This window comes from Gossypium hirsutum, chromosome D10 (assembly GCF_007990345.1).
Source record: "Gossypium hirsutum isolate 1008001.06 chromosome D10, Gossypium_hirsutum_v2.1, whole genome shotgun sequence".
In the NCBI taxonomy this organism is placed as follows: Eukaryota; Viridiplantae; Streptophyta; class Magnoliopsida; order Malvales; family Malvaceae; genus Gossypium; species Gossypium hirsutum.
In genome coordinates, this window is record NC_053446.1 from 26,428,737 (window position 1) to 26,447,727 (window position 18,991).

At 30.3% G+C, this 18,991-nt stretch overlaps 1 protein-coding gene across 2 annotated transcripts; it reads left to right on the forward strand.

Annotated features, from left to right (window-relative positions):
• The first annotated feature begins 1,569 nt into the window (after window positions 1-1,569).
• Window positions 1,570-5,355, forward strand: LOC107915423 (histidine protein methyltransferase 1 homolog). Of its 2 annotated transcripts, none has more exons than XM_041102280.1 (8): window positions 1,570-1,886; window positions 1,968-2,030; window positions 2,172-2,238; window positions 2,399-2,499; window positions 2,985-3,029; window positions 3,112-3,408; window positions 3,492-3,594; window positions 4,962-5,355. In XM_041102280.1, the coding sequence occupies exons 1-8, from the start codon at window positions 1,755-1,757 to the stop codon at window positions 5,042-5,044; spliced, it is 891 nt and encodes a 296-aa protein (XP_040958214.1). In that variant the 5' UTR covers window positions 1,570-1,754; the 3' UTR covers window positions 5,045-5,355. The 2 variants fall into 2 exon arrangements, with proteins under 2 accessions (XP_040958214.1, XP_040958215.1); XM_041102281.1 differs by lacking the exon at window positions 4,962-5,355 and adding an exon at window positions 3,742-3,912 and having other exon boundaries at window positions 1,598-1,886.
• The last annotated feature ends 13,636 nt before the right edge of the window (window positions 5,356-18,991 follow it).

Here is an 18,991-nt window from a genome sequence, read left to right on the forward strand (position 1 = left end):
ATAAGCCTTTTTCCTTGTAAAATGATTTACCCTTTTGAAAAGCGTAAGTCATTTTTTGGAAAAGAGTTTCTCAATAGATAATTTTACTTTTATATAAAAATAAACTTAAATCAAATTTAATATTATTATATTGATAATAAATTTTATTTTTATTTTTAAAAATATTTAAAATATTAATATAAAATATTATATTTTTTTAATCTTATTAAACATACGTATTTAATTGTTTATATTTAAACATATAATAAATTATTAATATAATTTATTATTTTTAATAAATTATTAAATATTTAAATTTTATTTTAATAGTAAATTTTAAAAATAATAATTTTAAATAATATTATCCACATATTATTGAAAATATCAATATTAATATTTTAATACTAAATATTTATTACAATTATAAATATATTAATAATAAATGTTTTGTAGTATAAATGTTAAAATATATCATAAGTCTATATGCTCTTCACAAATTTGCAATTTAGTTTCTGTACTTTTATTTTCAAGAATTTTATTTTCAAGAATTTAGTCCCTCTATTTTCCAGATTTAAAAATCAAGTCCAACGGCTGACATTGTTGATTTTTTTTGCCAATTTTGTTAAAGTCACATTTTTAAATAAAAAAATATTCAGTTGGTAGTCATGTAACTAAAAAATAATTATTGCAATGAACCTAAATTTAACAAAATATTTTTAATATATGTAAAAACAATGTAAAATATAAAATTATAGATATAAAATAAACTCAATTAAACAATGAAAAAAATAAAAAAAAAATCTCAAATGTATGTTTGTTTAATTGAAAACGACTTTTATGAAATATTTTTAAAAAACTTGCCAAACAAAAAAAATATTTTACACAGATTCATCCAAACACCAGAAAATATTAGCTATCAAATTGATTAGTCTAATTGAGAACAAGTTAGAATATCAAATTAAAATAAATGGTTGGATTAATTGATTATAAATACGAATGAATTGGATGAACTTGAACTAAGTTAAAAAATTAGTTGAATTAATATTTTAATATATATTTTAATTTTTATAATATTTTAATAATTTATTCAATTGAAACGGAAAAACCAATCAAATCGATTGAACTGAGAGTAGTTATAGGCATTATATAAAAAAAATTATATTGATAAATGTATAATGAAGGCCCTTTTATTAAGAGTCAGATTGCATTTTGTCTCATTTATTAAAAAAATAGAAAAATTAGCCTCTGTATATTAGATTAAAGAGTATACTCATCCTTTTGTTAAATATGTCATCAATTTTTACTATTAAAATTCAGTCTCTATACATCAAAATGAGGTACACATGACACGCCACATATAACTGTTTAGTTATTCCCTTAATCATGTCAGTTTTTATAGTAAAAATAGATGAAATTTTTAACAGAAAAACCCAATTTACTTTTTGATATAATATACAAAGACTAAATTATACATTTTTTAAAGTAAAAGAAACAAAATATAATTTAGTACATAAATTGTAAATATATTTGTTAGAGATGTAAATCATCAATTATAAATATTTGAAAAATACAGAAATCTGTCCTATAATTCGTACAACTTACCATCATAATCAAAGTATTGAAATAGCATAGATTGCAGTGTGCTGGGCTATAGTCCAATATCGAGGAACTGTACCATAGTAACCAGCGCACTAAACAGAGTAAAGAAGGTTTCGTCTACGGAGTTCGGCCATCCTTGTTGGTCTGCAACTTCTGTAGTTACTAGCGGGAAACAAATGGCAACCAACACAAGTTTTCAACTGTTTTCATCATCTAAGGATAAACCCAGTTTGGGTTTAGGGTTCTTGGAGTCCTCGGAGCCGCAGCTGCCACCTCCTCCTCCCTCTGTCGAAGTCCTCTCCTCAGAGGTACCGATTTCTAAGCTTTTTTTGTCTTTGATTTTTGAGTAAACGCTTTTTTTTTATTGGTTGGTTTTGAATTTGAAGTAGGTTTCTTCTTCTGTGAAATACACTGTGGAGCCTGTCTACTTGGATGGCCTTACTTTACTCAAGGTGAACCTTTTAACTTCTGTTTATTGAATGAACTTGTTTTGTGGTAGCTTTTAGAAATAATCAATATTCCATAAAATTGATCAAAGCTCTCTTCTAGGATTGATATTATTTATGCTAAACTATAATTTTGCCATCCTTTAGGGAAGGGTGAGTACTAAAGAGGTTCTTGGGTTGCCTAACTCGGATTTAGTCCCTGGAATATATGAAGGTGTGTAATGACCTTTCTTCCTTTCACCTTGTTTTAGATTTCATTTTTAGTTTTCGCATTTGAGTTTCCTGCTCATGATGAATGCATTTTTAGGTTTCTTCCAAATGATGAAAACTTGGTAATGTGTGTGTGTGTGTTTTTTTTTGTTTTTTGAGTGTAGGGGGACTTAAGCTATGGGAAGGTTCATTAGACCTTGTTAAAGCTCTGCGCTCTGAGATTCAAAATGGTTGTCTATCATTTGAGGGAAAACGAGTGTTAGAGGTGGGATTTGAGATTCAACCCTTGTTGACTCACTAATTTGCTCGATTGGTCAACTTATGTATTACTAAGGATGCTAGTTGACACCCACATCGATGTTCAGTGAAAAATTTCTTTTGAGCTGGTTATATTATATGGAAACTTTTTGCATAAATCAATCATAAGATAAGATTAAGGACCATCATTCGGGGCTCTCAATGGTTGTGCTTATGTATTACTAGAATGTCCCATGAATTTTTGTAGTACACTATTGGCAGACTATTATTTCTAATATAACTGGTATTTTGCTTAGGTTTCTCATTCGGTTCTTACCAGCCAGAGTAATTTTACCAGTGAAGAAATTGCTATTATCCCTCCAATAGATTTGACTTGTAATAATAATGCCTTGAACTATTGAATCTGTAAACATATATTTAGATAGATGTCACTGACATCTTGGCTTGTCTTTTCTTGCAACTGCTTGCTGAGTTTCTTTTAATTGTTTTCAGCTTGGATGTGGTCACGGACTTCCTGGGATATTTGCATGTCTCGAGGTAAACTCATTCATGCTTGATTACACCATGTTGTGACTGGGAGTATTTGTTAAAATGTCATTATCATTTTTTTCCCTTTCAGAGTGCAGCTGAGGTGCATTTTCAGGACTTCAATGCTGAGGTCCTACGGTGTCTCACTATCCCAAATGTAAACGCAAATCTCTTGGAGAAGGCTAAACCTGAAACTGTATCAGAAGTGCGCTTCTTTGCTGGTGACTGGGGTGAGATTCATCAGTTACTTCCTCTTGCACGTGAAAGTGAAATAAACTTGACTTCTAGCTCAGAACATGGCCAAGCTTCTGCTTACGATGTTATTTTAATGGCTGAGACGATTTACTCAATCTCAGCGCAAAGGAATCTCTATGGACTTATAAAGAAGGTGTTTCTTTATTGAGTAATTCAGCCTCTTCTGTTAATTGTAAATTCATAGATTCCTCACTTCTAAGCATTCTCAATTTACAGTGCATGAACCAGCCAAATGGAGTTGTATACTTGGCTGGAAAGAAGCATTATTTTGGTGTAGGAGGGGGAACACGACAATTTCTTTCCATGCTTGAGAAAGAAGGTAACCTGATCCTTTATAGACGTGATTATGTCAGTGGAACTAGAATATATTCTCTTCCGATATAGTAAATTAAAAGAATGCATATGTGAGTTAGGACTCAGTAGGACTCAGTAGATATTTATGAGGTTTTCCTTTCTCCTTATGCAGTTCACAACACTGTTGTAAAAGCCTGACTGGACTAGCCAGTTAAATGGGAACCGGTGGTCCATCCAGTCTGGAATCTTTTGAACTGGCTAAGAACTGCTTGAATCATAAAAGCACTAGTGAAAGCTGGAAAAAACAAAAAAAAAAAAAGAAGGGAAATCTGTTTTAACTTATTTTAAAGTTTTTTTTAAATGGAAAAAAATTATTCTATGTGATGAGATCTGGACATTTAACCCCTTGAGTGTATTATGTTAAAATCTGTACCATTTAGTAAAAATAAATATCATTATTAAATATTTTTTATTTTTAATACTTATTTAGTATTAAAATTACTTATTTATTATTTAATTATTTTTTAATATAATCAACTGGTTGAGCCAGTAATTGGAAGCCTCACTGGTTTGACCTCTGGCCTAGTTTTTAAATAATTGCTTTATAGGTGGTTAGAATGTTTTGCAAAGAGCTTTCGTCCTATGAAATGTATGATTAAAGAGATATAAATTCTAGGGTATCAAAGAAGCCATTTTGGCTCAAGGGAAATTGTTCTCAAGTCTGCATTGTGATTCATCAGAATGAATCTTTTGAGGGTCATTGTTTCAAGGAATAGTTTGGTAATTTTGTACTTTACTGGAATGGACTTATTTTCCTGGAGTTCTTTGAGAACTCATGGTTGAGTGATTCATTAGTTTCTCCTTTTGTTCTTAGTTCTTCATTGTTGGAATATCTGGAGTTTCCCTTTACAGTGAAGGAACATCACCAAAACAAATTGAAAAATTTTAAATTAATTATTTTGTAGCCTTAATCATATTATATGCTGTATTGTTCTTCATGTTCTTGGTGGAGTCTTGGAGAAATTCTTAACACTCTGTAAACCAGGAGACTAATCGGCTGGGATAACTTCTCTAATAATCATATTCTTTTGTTAGCTTGTCGATTTAAGCAAAATTTTCCCTGTCAAAACTTCATCAGTTCCAAGTTTTATTCCTTGTAACCTTTAAGCCCTTTAACGCAGTCGTAGACCCTATATCCCCAAAAATTTTTTGAAGGCTATTTACTCATATGCATGTCTATTTTCCAAAAAGTCTGTATGTTCAGTTTCAGTGTAACATATTTTCATGGAGGATATGCATGAAGTGTTGCATTTCATTCATTTTCCCGAGGCTGTCCATGTATAAGATATGGATTGCTAGATGCTGATTAAGTGATTATTTTTGGTCCTACAGGTGTTATGGCTGCAACTCTTGTTACTGAAGTTGCCGATGGTTCCTCTAATGTACGGGAGGTATGGAAGCTTTCGTATAAGTAGATCCACAATTTTGGTTCATTGGGATATTGACTATGCTACAATGCTGAACATGATTGATTTTCAGGAAATGTTCTTCTACATATGTGAACGATATATATGATTATTATATTTCATGAATATTCCCAGTAGTTATGTTTAATAGTCTTCTTATTCTCTATCATGGTCCAGAAATTTATCATTGGAACTAAAAATGAACAACTCCCTATCTAAAACTTTGTATTCTTTTGCATTACTTAGCTAAGAGCTCGGTGGTATGTAGGACTTCTATTTTCTCTTTTTAGTTAAAGGAGTTTTTCATATATTTAAAAGTTTATATATTGTCATATATGTTTGGATGTTTGTTTAACATAAATATCGTATATATATAAATGAAATATCACAAAAAAATGTAATAGTAAATGGAAGATCATGGTAACATAATAGTAACAGATATTGACCATAAAAATTCTTTGAGACGGTAATATGTAGGCCCCCGTGAGACAAGGTGTATAACAGTGACAAAAAAACCGGAAGTGAAAGATTGAGAGGAACTGAATCAATGTAAAAAGTCCTACAATTTCAGTGCGTGCTGGCTGTCTTTCACTTCTTTAAATATTGACCAACAAGTTAGTATGGGAGTGTTGGTATGTATATTTAAAAGATAAGCATATTATAACTTTAACTCGTGCTTATCTCACACACGCATATTACTATATGGTATCACTCCAACTAATTAACTCGAGGAAAAGATTAGTTATGTTTTGGTTGGTGGTTTGAATTTTTGTGTGTATTCTCCATTATTAATATTTTGTTTTTTTATGAGATAACGGGTATGTAGCTATTCTATCAATTGAGGAGCTAGCTATTCTATCAATTGAGGAGCTGACTCTGTGAATTCATATGACTTTTCACGGAATTGGAAAATAAAACCTTAACTAAGGACAATACTTTTGATTGTTGAGGGCAATTCCAACTACCTAACAGATGAAGCTTCATCTTGAAAAATTCAGTTTCCCTCAATAAAGTCTAAATATTATTGTGTAAACCACCCCATTGTAACTCTTGATATGGTCGTGAACTCTTGCCTCTTTGAGAGTATGGATGCAAGGGGATACCTTTAGGCGCTCATTATGACTTTGGGCACGATTTTGCTGTGTAAACCATTGTGGCTCTCAATATTATTGTGTAAACCACCCCATTATAACTCTCGATATGGTCGTGAACCCTTAAATTCTCGGCACTGTCGTGTGAGCCACCCTCATCGAGATAATGCTCTAACAGTTAGCTTGCTTTGTTAAGCTTATATTAGCAAAGACAAAGATATAGATAACATTGAATAATTTAAGAAGGATGATAATTGATACACTCTTCATGTTGGAGAAAATATGTTTTAGAACTAGTTAAGAGTTAATTAACAATTATAACGATTAAAGAATACTGTAAAAACATGGTATACTTGGAATGCAAATGAATATTAGTTGAACAAGAAAATTTCATATTTTTCGTTGTAATGGGCGTGACCGGCTTCGGATCATGAATCAGACCTACAACGATAGTACTTGGAGCATCCTCGGTTGTAAGGGTTGGATGGTTCTGGGAGGCAGCCGCCACTTTTACTATATGCTTCACCCCCAGCACCCCCGCGGCAGACTGGTTGATCTCTTTTAAGTGCGCCGGGAGATATATACCTTTTCTGTTCTAGAAACCTGCGGCTTATTTCTGACTCCATTAGCATCTCGTTTGCTTCATTGCACTCTCTGATAGATCCATTGCAGTGCATGAGCACATCATTAACGGTCGAGGACTCAGTTTGGCTAAAACAACTTAAGGTGAAGAAGAACAGAAGGAAGAAGAAATGGAGAGATTTCATAATGTTGGATTTGTAGGCTTTGGTTTGACATTGAAAATTGAAGTAGTTGAGCACTTTATAGAGCTTTAAAACAACATTTTCTTTTCTCGGAAAGTGGCACTAGTGGAAGCTCCATTACGGACTAAAAGGTCAGGGACCGCAATTCACCTAACTCCAATCATGCCCTCTTTTTCTTCAGACGCATATGATCACATGATTAAAAACAATGAAGTTTTTAGGGTGAGGTTTGATCGGAATAATAAAATTTTCCTCTCCGTTAAGATATGGCCTCGAGTCTCATAGGTCTCGATTTATTAAGTTGTTTCACCATTTTTTTTTTTGGTACTTTGGAGGATCAATTTGGTAAAATGGCCCAAAAAATGTTACACAAAGTATGAAATAACACATAATATTTAAATTTACAAATAATTATATAATATATTAAAGATTTATGTTTTCCTTTTTCATGTTGAGATGGGAAGATGGTGATCTCACTGGTTTGAAATGGAAGTAAGCTTGATGTTACATGATATTTGTCGCATAGGTACAAATTTTTAATCCATGACTAATTATTAGACTTGATGAGTATAATCCGTACTATGTTTGATTGAGTAGGTGTCACTTATTAATTAGATCTTAATTTAGTTGTAAAATTAGTATTTTTTTTATAAAGTAATAAATATTATTTTATGGGTATTTATGCTTTTTTTTATATAAATCTAGAAAAAAAATCATACACATGATGAAAGTTATGAAATTTGAACCCAAAACATTATAATTTTTACTACTTTAATCTTACCATTTTAATTGAAATCATATTTTATTTTTATATCAATTTTTTAATAATTTTATTACATAAAAAATTTTACCAACATTATGGGTATGTTATAATCTAATAATAATAATAGTTAGAGTACGTCGTCATTATTTTAAAATTAACCATAACATAAATATGTGAAGATGTCAAAATCAATGAATTATTAATGTATTGAAATTTATACGCATCTATGATAACCTACACGTAAAAAATAATACAAATACAATATAAATATAACGTGTGTTTAAATATTATATTTTTATATCTCAATAAAATTTTAATCAATTAAATAGTTTGCTTAAGTTGAATCTAATCTAAAATTAATAAATTCTATCCAAGTTTAATGATTTCATCCTTAAAATTAATACAAATATAAAACAGTTGATGAAGATTAAACTTGAATATATGAAATAACACAAACCCAAAATATATGCATTTAAAAATTAATTAAAAGTCTAAACCACTCATAATATTATAAATAAATATCTTAATGAACTTAAAAACATTATATTTAAAATCAATTTATTCTAAATACAATACAATTATGCCCAAAATAACCTTTTAAATTATGGCAAGCATTGTCAAAATTTGATGGCTTCAGTTTTCAAATTGGCTCTCTCTTTTATTCTATAACAAGAGAAAAAAAAAACTTAGGAGTTTAAGAGTGAGTTTTCTATGAACCCTAATTACACAAAGTATTTCTTAATTTCATAAATTATTATAAATTTTATAATATTTTGTGTAATTACACAAAAAAAATTCAATTACACAAACTATTATAAATTTCGTAATTTTTTAATCACTAATTACACAAAAACCGTTATCCTTTTTTATTTCCAATTTCCACGGACTAGCCTGGTCAGTACCTGGCCAGGCTCATTTTTTTTTCAACTCAAATAACTCATTTTTTCTATGATTTTGCGATCTGGCTTGTTGTAACCAAAAAATATTGTTATTGCATTGAATCAACAATCAGAAGCAGAAGAAGTCCTATTTCCATTCCTATGATATAGAATCAAAATATTATTTCTATTCTTTTTGTAACGCCCTAAATAATTTAAGTCTTTTTTTTTGTGAAATTTAACATAAATGATTATTTGCTTTAGTGGTTAAGTATTCTGATTGCGTATTGAGGTCTGTTCAAGTCTCATTTATGGAAATTTTTTTTTTATTTTTATCCTAGCCTTATCCGTACTGTGTAGGCTTATGTAATATTCTTTCTAAACTTATATTAGAATGAGCCTGTTTTCGAGTGTAAGGAGTTAGCTTACTCTAAGGCCTCATGTTCGATTCCCTGTGAGAGTGTAGATGATATTTTTGCTCGAGTTGTTTGAGAGAGTTTGGGTGGAATTAGAATTCGGAGGTGGTTGAGAGTTAGTGGGTTAGTTGGTAGGATAATGGGGGGTTGAGATTTAGTGAGATAGGAATTTATTTTAATTTTAATTCTTTTTTTATTTTTCTCTTTTCTCTCTCTCCTCAAGAAATTTGATGTTAGTTTCCCTTTCTCTGCATATTTTCTGTCAATTGGAAAAATCTTATTTCCTTGCTCTCGGTTTTCTGTCGCAATTTTGTTATTCAATTTTAGTATTCTGGTTCTTCGGTGTTGGCGTGCGGCTTGGTAAGTACAGGGGGTATACTTTAGGTTTTTGCAAGTGTTTCTTAACTTGTTGTTATTTTCGTTGATGTTGTTTCTGGGTTTTGGCAGTAGTTATTCAGGAGGAACGTAACTCGTCTCTTCCGGATTCGTAATCGGAATTGCTTGAGGAATTGGGTAAGTGTGGAACTTTTGAACTTCACTATTTTCAGTTTCGTTAGTTTGGTTCAATTGAGGAGTAAGACTGACTTTGGGAGTTGGTAATGTCTATTTTTAGGTTCTGGTGGTCTCGGAAGTGGTTTCGCATAAAAATCGAACCAGGTGTGTACTCCTAACACAAAAAATCGAGTTACGGCGAAAGCCAAAATTGGAGTTTGTTGATGCTACACGGGTGTGTGGGTGGCCGTGTGGTTGGCCGTGTGCGAGACACGGCTGTGTGACTGACGAAGGCATGGCGTGTGGGTTTTGGGCCGGACCGTGTGGGCCATACGGGGAAGGCCAATTTGGGCGTATGGGCCACACGGGCGTTTGGGCCCACACGGACATGTGGGCCCATAATTCTAAAATTTTCCCTAGGGTCGCACGGGTCGTTCCGATCGACTATGGACCTACCATAGGGTCGGTAAGGGCTAACCAAACCCTAATACACGTGATATGATATTTTGATAGTCTGATTTGAGTAGGACACTTATATGTATGTATAACTGATCTGTTGAGTATATATATGTTATCTGAATACGAGCATGTTAAGCATGTTAATTCTGTTAATTTCGTATTCTGTATCTATGTTTGGGGTAGGATTGGCATATGTGTAGGAAGTGATCTGTACGCTACCTTTCACCTATATTCTGGCAGCTTGACTGCGTACTATCTGTTTTATAACAGCCTGGTTTAGACTTTAGTCGGACAGTGGTTTCGGGACCACAAATTTGAGTCAGAAAAATATTTTAATATTATTTTTGGTGTCTACAACATGTTAATTTATATGTGTGAAAATTTTATTGTTTGTGTGCTCGATTTTATAAAAAGAACTTAATCGCGTAAATTGTAAAAGTGGCATTCTAATTGTTAAAGTGCTTAATTGTTTTGATTAATTAATTATGGAGTCCTTAAAATGAAATTTAGCCATTGAAGACATGAATGGACGATAATGGCATGCATTATATGGTTTTATTATTAATTCATTATGGTTATATTGGTAAATGGATAATAAAATGTAATTAAAATAAAACAAAATAGGAAATGGCCATGCATGTTCATCTTTTGGCCGAATATTGAAGAGAAAAAGAACCATTTGAAAGCTTTAAAGACTCGGCACATTGAAGCTCAAATTGAGGTATGGATTTTGTTTGGTTTTCGATAATTTTTATGTTTTTGAGATCGTTGCTTTGTATATTACCTAGCGCATGCTTTAATTTTTGGAATTGATGATGAATTTGAGATTTTCCATTGTTGATAATGTGATGAATTTTTTTTTTGATGATGAAAAATAAATCTTTGATGTTTGATTATCATGTTTAATTAAGTGATTTTTTATAAAAATCCAAATTAGGGATTTATTTGTGGAATTTGAAAATTTAGGGGCTTAAATGTGAAATAAATGAAATATATGGGCTGCTAGGGACATAAGGAGAATTCGGCCTAACATGGTTTTAGTGAAATTTTGAGTATTTTGTGTTGTTTTGAAATAGGGACTAAATTGTAAAAATGTGAAATGCTAGGGGCTAAAGTGAAGATTTCCCAAATTATGTATTTTTGGATAAAATTGAATGAATATGTTATTAAATAAGCCAAATTTAAATTGAATTAGATCAAGAAAAGAGGAGATCGAATTTGGATTGGGGAAAAATAAAAAAATTTCGAATAGATGTCCGGTTCGTTCGTGTCCGTATGAGGTAAGTTCATAAGTAAATAAATGTTGTTAAATTCAAATGTAAATGTTTTAAATGTTGCCGAATTGGTATGTATATATTTGACATACTGCCGAACTAATATAAGCATGGTGTGACTAGTACTAAGCTTAAATTGATCGAATTACGATGTCCGAAAGTCCCGTATGAACCATAGGAATAGTTGGGATACATTTGTCATGACATAGGATTCCGATATGAGTTATCCCGTAAGACCACGTCTGGGACGTTGGCGTCGATTTGAGATTTACGTATAAGACCATGTCTGGGACATCGGCGTCGTATACGATTTCGTGTAAGACCCTGTCTGGGACAGTGGCATTGATATTTGATTACATGTAAGACCACGTCTGGGATGTTGGCATTGTAAGAGCTTTCGAGCTATCCAAGTATCCTTATTGATTCCAACCGGTTCAGTGGGCAATATCGAGAAATGAATGACTATGTGAAAGTATATCCGATTCAGGTATGTACGAAGTGTATATGATATTCAAGAATGAAAGGTAAGTATGTTTCAAATGATGATATGTGAAATACATGACAATGAATGAAATAAACACATATAAATAAACGTTGTGATACATATGCTTGTTATATGAAATTGTAATGAAATAAGCTTAATTATATTCAAGAGTTCGAATACCATGAAATTATGGTCCTACGTTTCGAACATGGGATTTATGAAACATGAAACATGGTTTTGAGGTATGCTAGTTTGGTTTGAAAGATGATTAGATAAATGTTATTGATAAGGTCAAATTATTAAATATGTTATGTATATGTGAAAGAGTTAAATAAGTATGTTTTGATTTGTTGGTTATATGTTTTGTATGACCGAATGTGATATATTTGAATGAGGAGTATATACGGTTCGAACAGTGGAATTATGAAGGATGTGTAATATGACTTTGATGTATGGTAGTTAATTTGAAATTTGAATTGATAAATGAGACTGAAATGATTGAATTTTTAAGCATGGTTTATATGTTCATTGATAAATAAGGTAAGTGAAGTTGTGTAATGTGACAATATGGATTATATGAGAAAAGTGGTTGTACATGTGTATGAGATTAACTAAATTCAGTCTATTCGAATTGAATTATATATGTTACTGTGATGAATTATTTGCTTATGGCTCACTAAGCTTTCAAAGCTTACTTTGTGTATTTTCCTTATGTTTATAGAGTTTCGGAGACTTGCTCGGATTGGAAGTCATAGGAGACAACATCACACTATCCAGTTTTCGGTTCGGTAAATAAATGCTTGGAGTTTTGGTTATGTGGCATGTATAGGCTAGTTTTGATATACTGGTTTTGAAATTGTATATATATATAGCCATACGAAAATGGCTTGAGATAGATGTCAATGCTTGCGTGTGTTTGCTTATAACTTGATCTTAATATGGAGGTATGTTCCATTGTATATATGCTTGTGATATTTTGATATATGATTCGGTAATGGGTGGTGAAAAGCATGATTTACAATCGACAATGAAATTAGCTCAATTTGAAAGTGTGTTTATGGTATATGAAATATAGGCTAAGTGATGGTTAAGTCGTTATTTTTGATTGGCTATTTAGGTTCGATTGGTGATGGCAAATTATGAATATGTTTTATGATAGTTTGGTTTGGTCATAAGAGATTTAACTTGTGGACTGATTATATGAATAATGAATCGGTTGAGCATATGCTATTTGGTTGGTTACAGATCATGTGAATTTGGTGTACTTATGATATGATCATTTGTGGTTTGGCTATTTTGATTCGGTTTGTAGTGACAAGTATACACATATACTATGCTTGAATGTTTGGTCATATAGGTTCAGTTTTATATGGCTCTTTGGATGATTGAAAGAGTAATGTCTAGACATGATATGTTTTATTATTGGTGATTGGAAATGGGTTCAAATTGAAACGGTGTTTATGCACATGAGAATATATTCATAAATCGTATTAAAAGTATACTTGACCATATTGTAAGTTACTAATGTCGTATATGTGTAAAAATTTTAAGTAGTGTAATATGGCTCGTTTGGTGTATAATAGGCACATGTGTAGAAGTTGCTAAACGATATGTTGGATATTTAGATAATGATATGAATTGATATGGTTAGTTGTGGATTAGATATAAAATGGTCATATACAACTTATTGTGGTGGTATATGCGTTTGGTATATGAAATGATACATACCTAGTTGTAATTTAAGAGATCGAATGTCATATATTTGATAGCTATATGGTTTAAATCTTGTAAATATGAGACATGTGTAAATTGGTTTTGTTGTATAACAACTTAGTTCGAATGGTGGTATATGCGTTTGGTATATGAAATGATACATACCTAGTTTTAATTTAAGAGATCGAATGTCATATATTTGATAGCTGTATGGTTTAAATTTTGTAAATATGAGACATGTGTAAATTGGTTTTGTTGTATAAAAACTTAGTTCGAATATTTGGAATAGACCAATAATATTGATGTGATTGAATTGATGAAGCATGGTTCATATATGTAAAATAAGTAATAAATCTTGAATGATTTTATTAGTTAATTGTTTCATATGTAATAAATTGAATTTTATAATTGAATGAATGATTGCTATTTAATTTAAAAGTTTATTTATGACAATTGAATATGAGATGAATTTCATGACTGTGTTAAACTGAGTTTTATCCGATAATGCCTCGTAATCCTATTCCGACGACGGATACAGGTTAAGGGTGTTACATGTTTTGTGTCGCATCAACACTATATGGTGTGTAGGGATGGGTGAGTGTTTTTAACCTCACATGATGTGATGGGATGGACGGAGACGGTATGTAGAGGATGGGGGTAGGATTCTGTATGTCTGATCTGTCATTTGTCATCTGATTCCGATTCTGATATCTGTTACTGTTATGGACTTAGGTCTAAATCTGTATCTGACCGTATATGAAATTCTGTATATGTGGCATGACTATTTCTGTTGGGTTACACACTGAGTTTACGAAAAATCATATCTGTTTGTCTGTTCTGTTTAGGTAATCCACAGATTTAGGCGGGTCAATGCGATGGAGGCTCAGAGGTGACCACTCGACAGAGAACTATTTTTAATTAGTAATAATGGTTTAATTTTAAAATTTGGCTTTTCTTGAGTGTTTGTAATTTTTGGGACTCTCTCTCTAGACTATTTGATTTTAACTTTTGGATTTGAATTTTGATTTTGCTTACTTTTTCGCAACGTCAACAAAAACACTTTCCGTAAACAAATGGTTTTTTTTGAAACACGAGCTTGGTTTTGTTTTAAACGATTTCCAAACTTTTGCTACGAAATAAATGGTTAACTTTAAAGAACAACTTATAACGGTTTCAATGATGAATATGTTTAAAAATACCTGGACATTTTATCAAATAACTAAACATGGTTTTATCGAAGTGTCGTCAGTTTTAAAACCCTTCTTCGTAACACTCCCAGATTCGGCCATAACGTTTAGGCCGTGTTTGGGGTGTTACACTTTTTCTTTCTTCCTATTTCTTTTTATTTCCAATTATATAAATTATTACAATATTTTTTTAATTACACATAACATTATTCAATCATACAAATTAATATAAATCTTATAATATTTTATTACATAAAATATTACTTACTTTTACAATTTTTATAATGTTTTATGTAGCATTGAAGCTAATGGAAAACTCATTGTAAGTAGTGTGAGAGCATGAAAAAAGTGACATAAGAAGAGAATGCTTTTTACTAGTAATGAATAAATATCTAATATTTGTGAGCTAATATGTAAAATTGATATAATTTTAAACAGAAAATAATGATAAAATATGCGCAAAATTTTTTGATACAATGTTGAGGGAAGGGACGGGGTCTGTATTAAACGAGTGTCTGATAAGAATTTTAACCATCATTTCATTCAAGTTAAGAAGTCAATGTGATCTTTTAATAATGATAAAATATATTAATGTATAAAAACTTCTTAATAGCTTATGTAATTTTAAAATTTTAATTATGAAATATATAAGGGTAATGTACAAGAATAGACACCCAACTATTCAATTCATTCTATTTTGGTTACCCAACTATTATGTTTTTTGATTTAGTCACTTTACTTTTTGAAACTAAATATTTTAGAGACTCTTGTGTTAACTTAGTAACAAAAGTCTTGCATGGGTTTTTGTACTGGTGTAATAACAAATTTAACCCTCTAATGTTTACACATTTTATCAATTTGATTCTAAATCTAAAAAATTAAAAAAATTTAGACCTCAATGTATACAAAATTTGTCATTTTAGTTCTAATTTTAAAAATTCTAAAATATATTTTAAAAATATTTTTATATTTTGTAATTTCTTATTTTCAATTTATAATTACTTTTTTAAATCAACCATGTTCATTTTCTCATCAACCAAACATGTGAAAAACACATAAATTAAAATTCTTTTTTTGATTCAATCTCTTTTGATTTATACCCCTTTTCTTTTGCTACATAATTAATCTCAAATGCTTAATTAAAACCTGAAATACGATTAATAAATTTATAAATTTATAAACCCCAAATACGATTGGTTGACAACACCAACTCCAGAAGTCTTACTCTTTGCTACAAAGATATTACCAAAAAAATAAAAGTACAATCGTTTGATAATTTAATTATAATAAAATAGAAAAATGAAAATATAATTACAAATTATGCTAAAAAGCTTTTCATATTTCACATACACGACAGTTGCAACTTCAATTGGAACGTAAACAACACAAACTCTACCCCTTAGTATGCAGTTTAGCCTTTCTATTTGTAACTCTATAATATTTAGTTTATTGTTTATTTTCTTTGATATGTACCCAGAAAAGAAAAGAAAAGAAAAGTATCATAGTGTTGTGAATATCTTATTAAGTGTATATTCATCAAGATTAAAATAAGTTTTGATGTACTTTAAATTTTAATAGTGATTAGAAGTAGATCTCTACTTCATTTATACTTCTTATGCCTATAAATAGAGACTTTAGAGAGACTTTGTAGATACCCCGATTGATCAATAAAAATATGTTCTCTTTTGCTCTCTCATTTTCTTTGTTCTTTACTCTCTGTTTTTATTATTATTATTTTATAACATGCTACCAGGACGATTATCTTTTAATTGTTTTTCTCCATAAGTCACAAAAATATCTCCAAATTTGCTATTGTTGATTGCCTCCTAGAGTTGTTTCTATTTCAATTGAGGCTTGCGTACTATGGGTAATCATTAGAGCCTTTAACCACTCAGGTACACATAAGTCTCTAAATATTTTTATGCCCTTTTATGAAAAAAAAATGTAATCCTTACGTGGGTGATGACGATGATGTTAAAGATCTTTAGGTATATTTCAATTAAGGCTTGCGTACTATGGGTAATCATTAGAGCCTTTTAACCACTCAGGTACACATAAGTCTCTAAATATTTTTATGCCATTTTATGAAAAAAATTATATAATCCTTACGTGGGTGATGACGATGATGTTAAAGATCTTTAGGTATATTTTACTATGATTTATTTATTATATCATGTTTATTATAATTGGAGATTAATCATGAAAACATTAATAGATAGATTTTGATTTGAAATCTACGCATATTTGGATGGTGATTATGAAATAAAGATTTTTTTAGAACATTTATAAGTTCATCCTAGTAAAACTATTGCATCCACCGAAGTGAACTCAAAAGAAAATATAAACCAATATTATTCTAATATTTGGTAGTACAAAATTAGTCGAAAGCGCTAGAAGAACTAATATAATAATATCTTGTGATGGTTAATCCATTGGTTTTAAAAGATATTTATAATGGATCTCATATTGAGATAGTGAATGAGGAAAAAATTATATTTCATATGGATCAAAACAGGATTGAGTTATTGATTACTCTTATTATTAAATTGTATTGATTGTTACTATCTTTTGTCATCATTCCCATTAACGGATTGAAAGTAACATATTTGATTGTGAAAGATCACAATTTATATTGACATTATTAGTACAATTGAAATGCATGTTAAAGTAAACCAAAAGTTTACTGATACAAATGCATTTACTACTTGGCATGACCAGTTAGACCATTGTGGATCATAAATGATGCAAAAATTAATTGAGAATTCATATGGACATTTATTAAAAAACCAAAAGATTTTTTTAATTTAAAGAATTCTCGTTTGTTACTTGTTCTCAATGAAAATTGATTCTTAGAAACCCACTAGCTAAAGTTGAGATTTAATGTCTTGCATTTCTAAAATGAATATGAGCCCATTCATCCACCATGTGGATGATTTTGATATTATATGATTCCTGGTAGATGCATCTACAAAATAATCACGTATGTGTTATCAACTTGCAACCTGTCGTTTGCAAGATTGCTTATTTAAGTAATTAATTTCAGATCATTCAATTAAGACAGTTCATCTTGCTAATATTGATGAGTTTATATCTCAGTCTTTTATTGATTGAGCTTGAAAAACTTTTCTAAAGTTTGTTATTTATATGCATAATGGTTTAGAGAAATTATTGATTGAATGCCTTTGGTTAATATCTAAACCATTACTTATGAGAACTAAACTTCCTATTTCAACATGAGATTATGTTGATTTACGTGTTGTACGCATGAAGTTAATAAGTTATAAATACTCCCTATTAAAATTGATTTTTGGTCAAGAGCTAAATATTTCTCATCTTTGAATTTTTGTATGTGTGTATATGTTCCAATTGCTTAACCACAAAAAAGACGAGTGAATACTCAAAGAAAGTTGGGAATATATATTAATTACGGGTCTTCTTGTATTATAATATGTTTTAAATGTACCGAAGATTCAATTATGATATGATTTGTGATTACTATTTTGATTCGATAGTTTTCCCGACATTAGGGGGAGATAAATAATAACTTGTAATGAGTTAGGGGGGAGAGTAATTTGAACCAAAAGTTCAACAAGGATAACTCATTACAAGTTTCAAATATGAAAATTCTCATAAAAAAAAATCTAGATGGTCATATAGTGAAGGCGGGTGCTCTAGAAGAGACCCAAGACATAACTAATAAGTAAAAATTTAGAAGAGATTTAGGTACCTGAAACTGAAGATTAAAATAGTGAAAATAAGAGATCTCGATAAGTTATGTCAATTAAAGAAAATGTCAAATCGATAATAAAAGTGGTCGACAATGATTTTGCATGCAATATTATTATTGAAATAATGAAGTAAAAGGAGAATCTTGAATAAATCTATTGAGAAATATAGATATGAAATAAATTGATTAAAATAGAAAGACACAACTCAAGTTCGTGGAGTTTTTTGGACTAGCAGTCCAAATATCTAAAAGTATAAAGCCAGTGATGATACAAATAAAGTAGTTTTGCAAAAAGCGGAATAAAAATATGAAGTTTTCGCTAAGTCCTGGTATTGATTATGAAAAGATAATATTCTTTTGTGGTGAATGCAAAAACCTTTAGATATATTATTAAATTGATATTTCATAAAGGATTTAATTTACGTCTAATGGTTGTTGTTACAACCTTTTATGAATCACTATATAGTAAAATTTATATTAAAATCTTTAAAAGATTTAGAATGCCAGAAGCATATTGAAATTCTTGAGAAATTGATCATTTATATGAATTGAAATAATTGAATATATGTGGTTAATTTGACTTAGTCAATAATAGTTTGTTATGATTATTGTTGAAACTCTTGGAGATACCAAAATATATTTTTCCAAAATTTTCCCTCACTCATGACTTTCAAAAGGGTGATGATATAAATGCTTAGTAAATACATT

What these genes read in the sequence shown, in the direction of transcription:
- LOC107915423 (XM_041102280.1), top strand. Translation starts at nt 1,755, where the DNA reads ATGGCAACCAACACAAGTTTTCAACTGTTTTCATCATCTAAGGATAAA. An exon ending in ATGGCCTTACTTTACTCAAG is followed by an intron (nt 2,031 to 2,171) that starts GTGAACCTTTTA and finishes GCCATCCTTTAG; the next exon opens with GGAAGGGTGAGTACTAAAGA. An exon ending in TCTATGGACTTATAAAGAAG is followed by an intron (nt 3,409 to 3,491) that starts GTGTTTCTTTAT and finishes CTCAATTTACAG; the next exon opens with TGCATGAACCAGCCAAATGG.